This window comes from Ahaetulla prasina, chromosome 4 (genome assembly GCF_028640845.1).
Source record: "Ahaetulla prasina isolate Xishuangbanna chromosome 4, ASM2864084v1, whole genome shotgun sequence".
NCBI classification, from domain to species: domain Eukaryota; kingdom Metazoa; phylum Chordata; class Lepidosauria; order Squamata; family Colubridae; genus Ahaetulla; species Ahaetulla prasina.
In genome coordinates this window covers 23,726,730-23,739,612 of record NC_080542.1, presented here as the reverse complement: position 1 = coordinate 23,739,612, position 12,883 = coordinate 23,726,730, and the positions used below count along the sequence as shown (strand labels likewise).

At 44.4% G+C, this 12,883-nt stretch overlaps 1 protein-coding gene across 1 annotated transcript in view; it reads left to right on the top strand.

The window, feature by feature from the left end:
* Positions 1-4,299, top strand: part of GRIN2D (glutamate ionotropic receptor NMDA type subunit 2D) — a 30,147-nt gene extending 25,848 nt beyond the window's left edge. Inside the window, exon 12 of the mRNA XM_058181575.1 lies at positions 2,857-4,299. Coding sequence (XP_058037558.1) covers positions 2,857-4,299 — 1,443 coding nt within the window. The remainder of the gene's footprint in view (positions 1-2,856) is intronic.
* The last annotated feature ends 8,584 nt before the right edge of the window (positions 4,300-12,883 follow it).

Genomic DNA, 12,883 nt, shown 5'->3' with positions numbered 1-12,883 from the left:
TATGGCAGTTGCAGAGTCCCAGGGTCATGTGATCACTATTTGCAATCTTCCCAGGGCTTCCAAAAAGCAAAGGCATTGGGGGAAGCTGGAGTCGTATAATGACCGTAGTCCAAAAGGCTTTAAAATCAGGCATGACTTACTTCCACTTTCAGCTGTAGTTGTAAATTGAGGGCTGTCTGTAGTTTTTATTTGCACATGTTGATTGCTTTATAAAACCAATTAAAATTACTGTTGTCTATTTCTGAAATTAAGTTTAAAAATGGTGGGAGAGAGCCCATTTATCCACGTGGCAGAAATCCGATCTCCCATTTGATTTCTCTGGTTGCTGTCCTGATCTCTTGCAATCTTAACTATCCAATTGGATTTCTTCCTTACCCTACCACCCCTTCTGCCTTTCTTCCTCAGCTTCTGTCCATTCATTAGCCTGGTGATCTTTCTCTGCAATCATTTGTCTATACTGAAGGGCAAATTCAACAATGTGGGGGAATAGTCTCTATCAGCAGCACAAGGCTGTTTGTAGGGAGAAATGATCTTTCTTAGCTTCAGGGTGGAAGGGTTCTCATGGTGTTCCCATAACTGAATAAGAGAGAATATGGGAAGTTGTAGAGATTACCAGCAGAGCTGGCTAAGCAATTCGGGGAGTTGAAATCCACCCTTCTTAAACTTGCCAAGGTTAAGAAACACTGACATACAGGACGCCCTTGACAGACAGAGGGAAGACCCAAGTTGACAATCAAATTGGCTGGAGCCCATACCGGCAGTCCTTCACTTACGACTGTAGCAGAACTTTCCCATTACAGTTGTAAGTCATGATGATGGTAAAGCAAGCCACTGACCTGATTTAATGACCTTGCTTTACATTGGTCATTAAGCAAACACTATGGTTGTTAAGTGAACCATTTTTTCGCTATGGGCTGGTTTTGCCAAAAACTTGTATTTCGTTCCAGTTTTCAGCAAGAACGTTGTAAAACACTTTCATATGACTGAGATGCAGCAAATGACCATAAAATGCAGGCCAGTTGCCAAGCATCCAAAATGTGGTCATGTGGGGGCTACGGATCATTGTAGCTCTGGAACTGAGCTGGGGAAATATGTTGGTACTTTGCTAAGTGACTGTAAGTGAAGGACTAACCTATACAAAATAAGATAACAGATAGTCCTCAACTTATGACCACAATTGAGCCCAACATTTCTGTTGCTAAGACATTTGTTAAGTGAGTTTTGCTTTTTGCTACAGTTGTTAAGTGAATCACTGCAGTTAAGTAAGTAACAAGGTTCTTCAATGAATCTGGTTTTCCCATTGACTTTGCTTATCAGAAGATTACAAAAAGTGATCACATGACCCCAGGACACTGCAACTGTCATAAATATAAGCCAGCTGCCAAGTGGCCGAATTTTGATCACATGACCATGGGGATGCAGCAACTGTCATAACTGAAAACCGGTCACAAGTCACATTTTTCAGTGCCGTTGTAACTTTGAACAGTCACTAAATGAACTGTTGTAATCAAGGACTACCTGTACTTTAAAAAATACCTCAGAGCCCTTCTCCCCAAATTCACATGAAGATAAAAGAGGGAGGAAGGGAAATACAGCCAGACTTACAAGAGCCTGTTACTGTAGCTATTCTAATAAAAGTAGATTTAGGCCTACAGAATGTCTGTTTCTTAGTCTGGTCTACTTTATAGGGCTGACCAGATAAAGAATTCCTATTCTTCTAGAATTCATAGTGCTGCCTTGGTACATCTTGAATAGGTATGTTATACAAGGGTTCATTAGGATGCCGCTTCTCAAACTGGGGATTTGATATAAAGACTCAAAAAAGATAAATTGGCCAAGGAATTTGATGCTGTATTATTGTGCTCAGGGTAAATCTGTTAGATGGCAGAGGTGACATAGGAAATGGACAGATGGGAAAGAAGTGATATGTTCGGTAAGAGGAGTCATCTGAATCTCATTGAAATTCTTAAGGTCCACTTAAAAGAAGATAATTGTGTAAAACTGGGGAGCAGTGATTTATATTGTCCTTATTATTGTTATATGTCAGGAGTTATTGCAGGTGATCCCTGGCTCAACTAGCTTGGATATCATCTCCTTTATCTCAGCAATTGCTCTGAAGGCAGATGTTTTTCCAACCTATTCAAAGATTATGCTGAGAACTCAACTTAGAACTTTCTTAGTACAGAACTAATACAGATAGTTCTTGACTTAAGAAGAGATTAGAAAACCATTTGTCTGAAATGGTATAAGTTTTCCTGCTTGAGCAGAGGGTTAGACTAAAAGACCTCCAAGGTCCCTTCTAACTCTGTTATTCTGTTACTTATGAATGGTTATTTAATGATTGTTCAAAGTTAAGACAGATCTCCATCCCCTCCCCCCACCCCTTAGCCATTTGATTACATTTTAGGAGCTTAGCAACTAGTCCATATTTAGTACTGTTTGTAACATCTCACAGTCATGTGACTGCAATTTACAAATCTTTTTGCCAGAAACTGATGTTTATTTCCAGTTTTCTGAAAAAATGCCAGTTGGGTACAATGGGTTTGCTTAAAAACTGCTGCAAAAAATAGTTATAAAATAAGGAACCATCAGGTAGTGACCTGCTTTAACAACCACTATGACTTATGAATGTAATTCTGATCTTAATTATAGTCATAAATTGAGGACACCTGTATTTAATTGTCCTACCTGCTTAGATGTCATTTTGGGAGCACTCTCTTGTTCACAATTTTTCCAGTCCATTTTTTGCACTATAGAAAGTATAAGCTTGCTACAGGTAAAAACATAGCTATAGTTGAAGAACCTATTACATATCTATATATCTATATCTATATCTATTTTTCCCATTTTTTCCAGGGCATGTATAGTTGTTGTAGCAGTGAAGACCCCAAAATACCAGATCAGCAGCAGTTGCCCATCCTGAATCACACCTATGGACCATCGCGAGGTGTACCCCCAGCCCTGCCCAGTCCTCCTGGGCCTCCACTCCCCTGTTCCAGCTTCCTGCCTCGTGAACGGCGCATTGTGGAACGGTGGCGTCATGCCCGTAGCCCGAACTGTTACAAGGATTTGTACCCTCCTACACCTGCAGAACTCCCTACCACTAAACCACCACGCCACAGCCTCAAGAGTCCTTTCTCGGATGGCTTCCACCGATTCTATGGCCCCATCGAACCCGAAGGGCTTTCAGATCATGTCAGTAGCAAAAAAATGGCACCCTGTCAGCTCTCTCCCCCACAGCCTTCCCGTGGGCTGGAAAACCCTCCGTCCTACTTTGCTATAGTGAGGGAAAAAGATTCTCCAGATATGCCACCAGTGGCATCAGGTTGGCAACGCAAATCTCTCCGGGGTTTGTATGAAAGTTTCCAAGCAGGGAAAGGAGCTGGCCGAACTTCTGAGGTGAAAAAATATGATGGTCCTTCAAGCAGTTATCCCACTAAAAGCCCTTGTGAGTTGGAGAGGAGCACTTCCCGGTCTTTTGGGAAAGAGCGAAGCCGCTACGGCTACACCCGGCTGTCCTATGAAGATGAACGTTCCCCACCAGTCCCCCGTTACCGACATGCTGAGGAGGCATCTCTGCCACGAGCTGAGCCAGAAGCGAAATGCCCAACCACGTCAAGCCGTGAGAGGAGCTCCCGGGCTCACATCTGCCGCAGCCATTCTCACCCGCTTGCTGTCGGTGCCAGTTTGCGCAGCCAAAGTCATTATGTGGACTTTTCAGACTCTGATTCCGACATCTGTGAGAGGGATAGTGATGGCCACAGCTGCTGGTACCAGTCGCCAGATTATTTCTGCACCTACCCCTCCCGAGAGAGGCAGCTCTTTGCCACGCACAAGCCTCTGCACTACTGGTCGGCTGACAAGTTGGCCAAATGCCATGCGTGTCACGGTCCTTGCCAGCACTGCCTGAGCCTAGAAATGCTCCCGCCACCCACTCCACCGTGCCGTAAGGAAGCTTTGCATTATTTGAGCTGCTCGGAAGAGCATTTGGAACGCCGGCTGGACTGGGAGCATCGACACTGTAGCCACTACAGTTGCCTGGTTCCTCGGCATCGCCATGGCTTCCACCGACGCTGCCACCATCATTCCTGTGAGATGGGGCCAGGTGGTGGAGTCCTCCACCCAACCTCCCGTAGTCTGGAGGACCTCAGCTCCTGCCACATGATGCGCTGTGGGGCTTCCCATCGACACCAGGGTGGCTTCTCCCCAGAGTGGCTGCCACGCCGGGTGAGTCGAAGCGGGGAGCTTTTTGCCAGGCGTGGTTCGGCCCATTTCTCCAGCCTGGAGTCCGAGGTATGACCAGCGCCAGGTGGGGCGGGCGTGGGGGAGGGGTAGAGAAAGACATTTAAGATGAAATAAGAGAAAAAAGACTGAAATGTGATTGAGACTCAGAAGGTGGAGATGGCATCGTGGCCCAACTCAAGAAACAAAGGCAATACCACGAAGATGGCCACAGAGCGGGGGATGCAGATCAGGGCCACCAATGAACCCACCAAGGGCATGCTGCCAGGATGCCACCAAGAAGAGATGGCATAGTGTCATATCTCCCTGCCACAGAGAAGGGGAATTGTTCAACCAAAAGAGTATCACAGATAAAACCACAGTGGGGACTGGAACCACTAATATTCTCATTAAAAGAAATAAAAATCAGAAGGGAGAACAGAGACAACATCTCAGAGAGGGGCAACACTCTGCTACTGCTACCCCAAGTGCCACCAGAATAGCCCCCCTGACAAAACACCCAATCCCTTGCACCAGCCAATTTGCAGCGGGGGGTGGAGGTACAGGGGAGCTGTTCCCACCTGCGTTTCCATAACAGACCTTTTATATCCAGAAAAAGGGCTTTCCTGCCACTCTGTGGCACATCGGTGGGGTGGAGTCCTCTGGTCGGTGGCAATGGGCTACTGCAACAGCAGGGCTGCTCCTCTTTGAACAAGCACCGAGTGAGGGTCCCGGCAGGTGGGGGCGACTCCCTGTTCTCCCACAGATTGGCAGCTGGAGCAGCCAGTGCCATCAGGCTCCAGGGCAGGGGGTGGGTGGTGGAGGGCCCCCTCCACCCTACTGTTTGGACCTTGTGGTGGGAAAGGATGTTAGGAGACAAAACTGTGACTTTGTTCAAACAGAAAACTGTGATATTTTTTCCTGCACATTTTCCTCTTCTCCCGTCTCACTTTCTTTGCTCTTCTCGTGCTTTATTTCTTTCCTTTCTCCATCGCATATATAAAAATTGCAGTCATGGGCCCCCATTGTTAGGGAGATAGCAACCCACAGCAAACAAACACCACTTCATAGGCAGAGACATGCAGACTCATCCATTTGTGTGCTGTGATGGACGTAAATAAGTAAATGAAACAATCGCAGCCCCGTACTTCAGTGCATCCCAACTGACTCATTTCCGAAAGGGTCTCTTTTCACAAACCTGAACCACGTATCCACCAGTGCACCAATGCTCTCCCAGCTAAGAGAGTGATAATAGAAAATGGAAGAAAACAGGATAAGGATGCTCTTCAGTGGACTGAAAGGACACAGCGCTTCAACTGAGCAAAACAAAGCCAATAGAAGAAAAATCTGATGCAATAGATAAAATGCTGGATACGGTCATTTCCATCTACCCTCTTAAGCCAATTGTGCAGGGCTTCTCTGCGCACAATGTGGGGGCACCCCCCACCCCCGCAGAAACGGAAGATGTGCACGTGATTGTATGACTTGCCCCATTGCCCCTTGCTTGCAAGGGTTAGTTCTGCATTTTTGTGTGAAAAAAAGAAACTGAGTGGGCTGCTGTTCTTGCTGACATTTCTTGTGCTTCTTCCCATACGAAAGAGGCACAAAAATCACCGTTCAGGTAGTCCTTGATTTACGACCACAATTGGGACTAGAATTTTTGTTGCTAAGCAAGGCAGTTGTTAAGTAAGCTGCACCCAGTTTTATGATCTTTTTGCCACAGTTGTTAAGTGAATCACTTGCAGTTGTTCAGTGAACCACACAGTCATTAAGTGAAACCAGCTTTCCCCATTGACTTTGCTTGTCAGAAGCCATCTGGGAAGGTTCAAATGGCGATTACGTGACTCCAGCATTGCTGCAACAGTCAAAAATACATGGAGCCAAGTTTTTATCAAATGGCTGCGGAGATGCTACAGCAGTCAGAAGTGAGAGGAAGTGAGAGGACTGGCTGTCATAAGTCACTTTTTTCAGTGCTGTTGTAACTTTGAACAGTCACTAAATAAATGGCTGTCAGTCAAGGACTATCTACACTTAAGAATGCTCAGAGGAATGGAAATTTGTCTTCAAATCCCAAGATCCTGATAGAACTCCTGGAAATAAACAGGCATGAAATCTGATTTTGGGTGCCAAACGTACCAGACGAAACTAAGAAAGATCCAGGTTTTTAGAGAAATGTGTGCCGTCATTGATTGGTGGAACCCACTACAACAGATGTGATTAGCTGCCATTGTTGCATTTTCTCAAGGAGTGAAAATTTAAATTAAATGTCTGGAAAACTGCAGTATGAATGATAAGTAGGTATGATAGGAGGAAGTGTGGAATGACAATAATCCAGGAATCAGCGAGGATTGAACGTGCTACAAAAAACGATGTTATTCTTTGCTTCCAGTGTTATTTAGAACTTTTCTCTAGCATGATGTAGCATGAATCCTAATCAAGTTCAGGGAGAAATAAGATTGGATGGTGGTAGAGCCTTCTATTACCAACAGGTCACTGCCAGATTTCTGTAAAATAAGTCAAGGATCCTCAACTTTTCTGGCCATTTTGGGCTGCCATAAGGACAAAGGACTAGTCCTTCAGAAGTGTCTGCCAAGGTGGTATGATCCATCTCTCCCCTTCCGACAAGACCTCAAATGGAACAGGCCAGACAAGGACATCAAGCAGGGCAGTGGTGAAATCTGAATCGGTTTGCTACCGGTTCGCTGGCAGCGCATGCGCAGTTTGCACAAAACGCACGCTGCACACGCATGCGCAGTATGCACCAAAAGGAGACTTGGGAAGGTAAGTAGAACAGCGGGGGGGGGGAATCAGCTGTGGCGCGCGATCTTGGGAACTTTTTAAAGAACTTTTTAAGCATTTTTTTATGAATAGGTAATAAAAAAAATGCTTTAAAAAAGTAAAAAAAAAGAGGCTTGGACGATCACAGTTGTGCCGCAAAATCGTCATAGCCTTTTTTTTACTTTTTTAAAGCATTTTTTTTACTACCTATTCGCCCAAACCGGTAGTTAAAAAAAAATGCTTAAAAAGTAAAAAAAAAAAAAGTGCGTCGCTCAGCTGATCGTCGGAACTTTTTTTAAATATTTTTTTACTACCGATTTGGTGAACCAGTAGCAACCAGGAGAACTGGCCCAAACCGGTAGCATTTCACACCTGAAGCAGGGACTATAGAGTAGGAGGGATGGCAAAGGAGAACTTTTGGGTGAGGTAAGCTCCTTTCTAGCCCAGGCATCGTTGTCACCAAAGTAACAGGTCATCTATTCCAACCCACTGCTCATGCAGGAGAATACTAGGGATTCGAACAACCGAACTGCAGACCTTTCTGATTGACAAGCTCCGCGTCTTAGCCACTGAGCCACCTAGCCAGGCCAGTAATTTATTAAAAAGTAATTTATTAGCGATTCATTTTCTCCTGACAACCTGATGAAAATCCGTTAGGAGGAAAGGTTTTTGCTTTTGGGGATCAGATGGGCAGGAAATCCACAGACATAAGCAAAAGAAATACTCAACATCTTCTTTCTTTGCATTCATTTTGTGCTAATGTTACCTTCCTTACCAGCCCTATTTTTGGTCATTTGGTAGGCCCTTCTTTTAACACCTAGCTCATGAAATGAGCACATCCATTTTTGAGGTTTTTTCCAAGCTCTCAGTTCCCATTTCCATAAATAGGGCAATCAAGAGATTCTGCCAAGGAAAAACTTGTGTGGAGGTGGGGGGGAGGAGTCAGTTTTATCTTTATTTCAGAAGTTGTCATCCCCTGTCCCTCCACCCACCCCCCAGCCGCAGGCATTGGATCTGCCCAACTCCTCTTCCACTGTGTTTGAGCATATCTGTGCACAATTCTAGGCAGGCTCAGTGTTGTATTCGGTGTCAGGCCCATATGTAGATAGCCTGAATTTTCTTAATATTTCTGGTCCATGTAATTGGAAAAAGGCAGTTCAAAAGAGTAAACTATGTCTGAAGACAGGGGTTTCTCCAGATCTGGAGGTGGGAATTCACTAAATGGATCCTCCTTAAGTTGGTAGACTTCAGATTCTGGGGCTTGATGAGGAGCAGCTCCAATTCATCTACTGTTTTATATTTTCTAAATTGCTCTTAATGGAGCATTGCGGGGAGGGAGGTGGCTTTAAAATTCTCATTTCCCAGAGTAATGCTTTGATTGCAAATGTAGCGATTTGGAGCACCATTTGAACCACACACACACGCGGAACAAAGAGAAGGCCTCATTTAATGCTTAATGCTGGTTTGAGGTCTGCTTGCCAAAGTCTGCCAAGCTTAGTAGGATGCTGGAGGAGAGGAGGACAAGATTCCGCCTGAGTTCCTGCTCTTTCTGGGTAGAAGACTAGAAACAGAACAAGACCGCCAAGCGAATACCGAATTCTTCCATCTGTGAACCTTCAACAGATTGCCAATTTAAACTTGTCTCAGTGCAGAAGGGGAACCAAATTTACACAGTTTCTGCCTCTCAGACAGGACTCCCTGGGCTAGATAGGCCATCAGTCAGACTTAGTAATCAGATTCTCTCCTTGCACCGTTCCAGAGCCAAGTGATGCCTGTTCGCAGGGCCTTGTTTGAAGTGTTGCACTTCATTTGAGCTCCTTAGTGAGAGCAGGAGCTTGACAAATTGAGAAAGATGCAGAAGGCAGCAGCAAGGATGATCAAAGGTCTGGAAGAGGCAAGTTATACATTGAGATGCTGGAGGAACTGAGGCTGCGTAGCCCCAAGAAAAATAAAACGTAGCTGTTAGAGCAAGAGAGGCCTGGTGGCAGTTCTCACACCTGTTTTAAGTGTTGGAAAAGAACCCATGAAGAAGACACCAAAGAAGATCCTTTTAATGAACTGGAAGGTGAAAGGAGGCCCAAGACGTGAGATCTGGATGTGTTCTTCTCATGAACATCACGGGGATTCATAGGAAGCATTGATCTCATGACATTTTGTCACCATTAATGAAAAACACTGTAGTGTCAGTTGTTCCCTGTCCTCCACCATTTTTCCTTGAGGTGCTTGTGTTCTTGAAAATTAATAGAGTCCTAAGGGGAATGTAAGGGGAGTAAGACTGTTTCTGGGAAAACCAGCTGGTCCTGGCACACCCCAAACTACTCAGCCATAGAACATGCTAAGCTGGTGGGGCGCTGGCTTTAGGAACAGGACATCCTGTCTCAGGGCTGGGGTTGGATCTGAGGGTCTGCAAAGTCCCGCCCAACCCTCCAAGTTCTCCAATACAGTAGCAGCGAGAGTGGCCCAGTGCCAGGTGCCACAATAACACACTGTCATTCCCAAACTGGTGCACACACTGCCAAACAGTGAATTGCAAGAATATATATATATATATATTCTTGCAATTCACTGTTTATATATATATTATACACACAGAAACACACTCTCCCAGTTACATAGCCACAGTCAAGCACAAAGGCAAACAAGCACACGCCGATCATGCCAGCAGACAGAGTAGTCCAGCAACCGAAACCCACGTTGCACCAAACGGACTTAGCGTGCGGCTGAAAGGAGCCTGCACAGCAAAAAAAAAATTTTAAAAAGGAACCGCAGTCAATCTCAGAAGCACAGTGCCTCCATCCCCAGCACAGGAAGGCAGGGTCACTGTCCCCACCCATGCATACGCTTTATGCTGACAGTGCATTCTCGGAGAGCGATTGTAGTAGGACTGTGGCTCTCTCGATGTTTTCCCTCTCATGAGGTAAGTGTGTCCCCACTGTCACTTGTGAAATGTAGCAAAATATTTCCCTTCCGCTGTGCGTCCCTGGGTCTGGACTCCGTGTCTTGTGTGAAGTAGCCCCTTAGTCTATAGCAGCCAAGGATGGATGGTCATAGCACCCCAGAGAGGACCAGCTCGGATGCCAGCAATTTGGTTCGGTGTCCCATGAACGCAGAGGCTCCCAGTGACACTGCAGTAGGAACTGAAAGACACTGTAACCTATTTGAAAACACGCAGCAGAATATGCACTTCCATGATGTACATCTCAATCCTTAATTAAGACAGAGATACAACCATACGTGGAAATCCAGAGCCACACACACAAACAATGCCCCTCACATATAGACACCCATCCAGAAGTCCATAATTTCTGCCTCACTCTCCCAATTGTGCTTTTATTCTCTTTTCTCTCTCTCTTTTCTTCTCTTTCTCTCTTTCCTCGTGTCTCTCTCGGTCCCTTTTCCTAGGGGGGGCAATTTAGTAATAACTTTAGAAATGCTGTTTTAGGGAGCGGGTTAAGGGGGTGGGGGCGGTATTTCTTTGAGCGGGAGGGGTTTCGCTGGGGAGGGGTCATGGGGCAGTGCCCCACACTAGAAGGGGCAGGGCTTGGGTGGGGCAGGGTCCCAAGAATCCAGATTGGGGGTGGGCCTGGGGTTTTCGATACTATTTTAGGGTGTTCATAAGAAATAAAGGCTTTTTTAATCCCGCTCAGACGTTGACTCGTGTGGTGTTTTTGGAGTGTGCATATCAAATAATCATTTCTTTATTTGATAAATAGTTCCATTTTTCTTTTTCTCCTGCAGTCTTCGTTCCCTTTTCCCATTTCCCCCTCTCGCTCAGACCTTTCCAGTGTCAACAATAAGCAAAACAAAAGAGCAAATAGAAAAACTGTGTAAGCTTTGTTAAATCCTGTAAAATAAGCAACATGCGACTTTAGTACATGTTTTAATTATGTAGCATCTAGCTCTCCTCAGTAGACAATTTAAGCTATGCTGATCTGGATTTTTATGACATTGGCACAGCATATCTATGGTTAAACATGCCTCATTCATCTCTGAAAAACACAGCGTAGCGTACTAAGACTTGGCTTCCCTTAGAAGAGAGAACTCATAATTACAGTACATTAAATTTGTAGTCCTCAATTTACGACCATAACGGAGTCCAGAACTGTGGTCATAAGTCAAGCCAGTTGTTAAGTGAGTTATAATGTGACCATGCCAGATATATGACCTTTTTTTGCGGTGTTTGTTAAGCAAACCATCCTAAGGTGAACATCGTGGTTGTTAAGTGAATGCTGTAGTTGTAAAGCAATTACTGTGATCATTAAACAAACCTGTTGTCTGCAAAGGGTGTTTTTTTTTTGCCAGAAACTGAATGTAAACACCAGTTTTCAGCAAAAACAGTTGTAAATCACAGTCATGTGAGCACAGGATGCTGCAAATGGCCCTAAATGTGGACTGACTGGCAAGCGGCCAGAATGTGGTCATGTGACCACGGGGGCAGCCATCAGAACTTTAAATCCAGGTCAAAAGTACCTTTTGGGGAAGGTACGCTATAACTCTGAACAGTCACTAAGCAACTGATCATAAGTTGAGGACTATATGTCCATTTTTTAATATACAGGGTGTATCAAAAGTCAGACCCCATAGTCAATTTATTTTATAAATTACATTGCATGTTCGATTTGGTTGCCATTTTCCTCTAACAACTTTTCTTGTTTGACGCATTATCCTTGAACACTCTTAAGAACAGTAACATTTTCTCTGATGCTTGCAAATTTTGATGTGATGTTCTCCTTCAGATCCTCTGTTGCAATGTTTTTCAACCTCAGCAAGTTTAAGATGTGTGGCTGGGGAATTCTGGGAGTTGAAGTCCATGCATCTGAAAGTTGCTGAGGTTGAAAAACACTGGTCTTATTGGCCTGTGGGGCTTGACTTTTGGTGCACCCTGAATACAATAAACAAATCCTACTGGAAGTAAGCAGATTATAACGCAAGCATGACATCGGTCAGTTCTATATAAAATTCTGCACAGAAACCTCTCTAGCTCTAGCCATTTTTTATTACAATGGAAAAGCCTCTTGAAGTTCTTTTTGATTATCTGCATCTCTGTCCAATTCAATTATGTCACAATTTCCTTTGCCATTTGATTTCCTGCAGAGTACTGAGAGCCAGCCTGGTCTAGTGATTAATGTGCTGGCCTAGAAACCAGGAGACAGTGAGTTCTAGTGCTGCCTTAGGCATATAAGCCAACTCAGTGACTTTGGGCCAGTCACTCTCTCAGCCCAATCTGCCTCAGAGGAGTTGTGGGGAAAATAGAAAGTGGGAGGAGTATTAGGTATGTTCACCACCTTCTGTTCTATGTGAGAGATATAAAATGTAAGAAATTAGTTACTAAAAGCATGGTAAATTATTTCATCTTTAAAAGAAAATTGTTCGCTGCCATTAACACATAATTAAGATGGCTCAATCAATAACAGTGTGGTCCTGTCTATTCAGTGTGGTCCTGACTACTCTCTAGGGCATATTCCACAGTGTATGACCTGCATGTTATTTAACCCATAACTACAAACCACCTTGGCAATTAAGCCATTTCTTCTCTTGGAAGACCAGAGTTAAAGCTCAATGGGTTTAATCCAGAGCATTTTAATTCCCTGGTTACAGACTAGAGCAGAATGCTAAATATTATTCTCTTCTGGTTCAAAACAAAGGGAAAAAATGTTTTTCTAATGGCTGAAACTTTGCTTACATGATAAGTATGGGGAAACTTCCACTGGATTTTTACTGGTTCTAAAGATGTCGTTATTATTTTACAGGTAGTCCTTGACTTATGATCAGTCACTTAACCACCATTTGAAATTATGACGGACCTCCCTGGAGTTACTTGACAACCTGGGTTAGAAATTCTGATGGCTGGGTTTCCCTACACACACCCCAATGATATAATCGG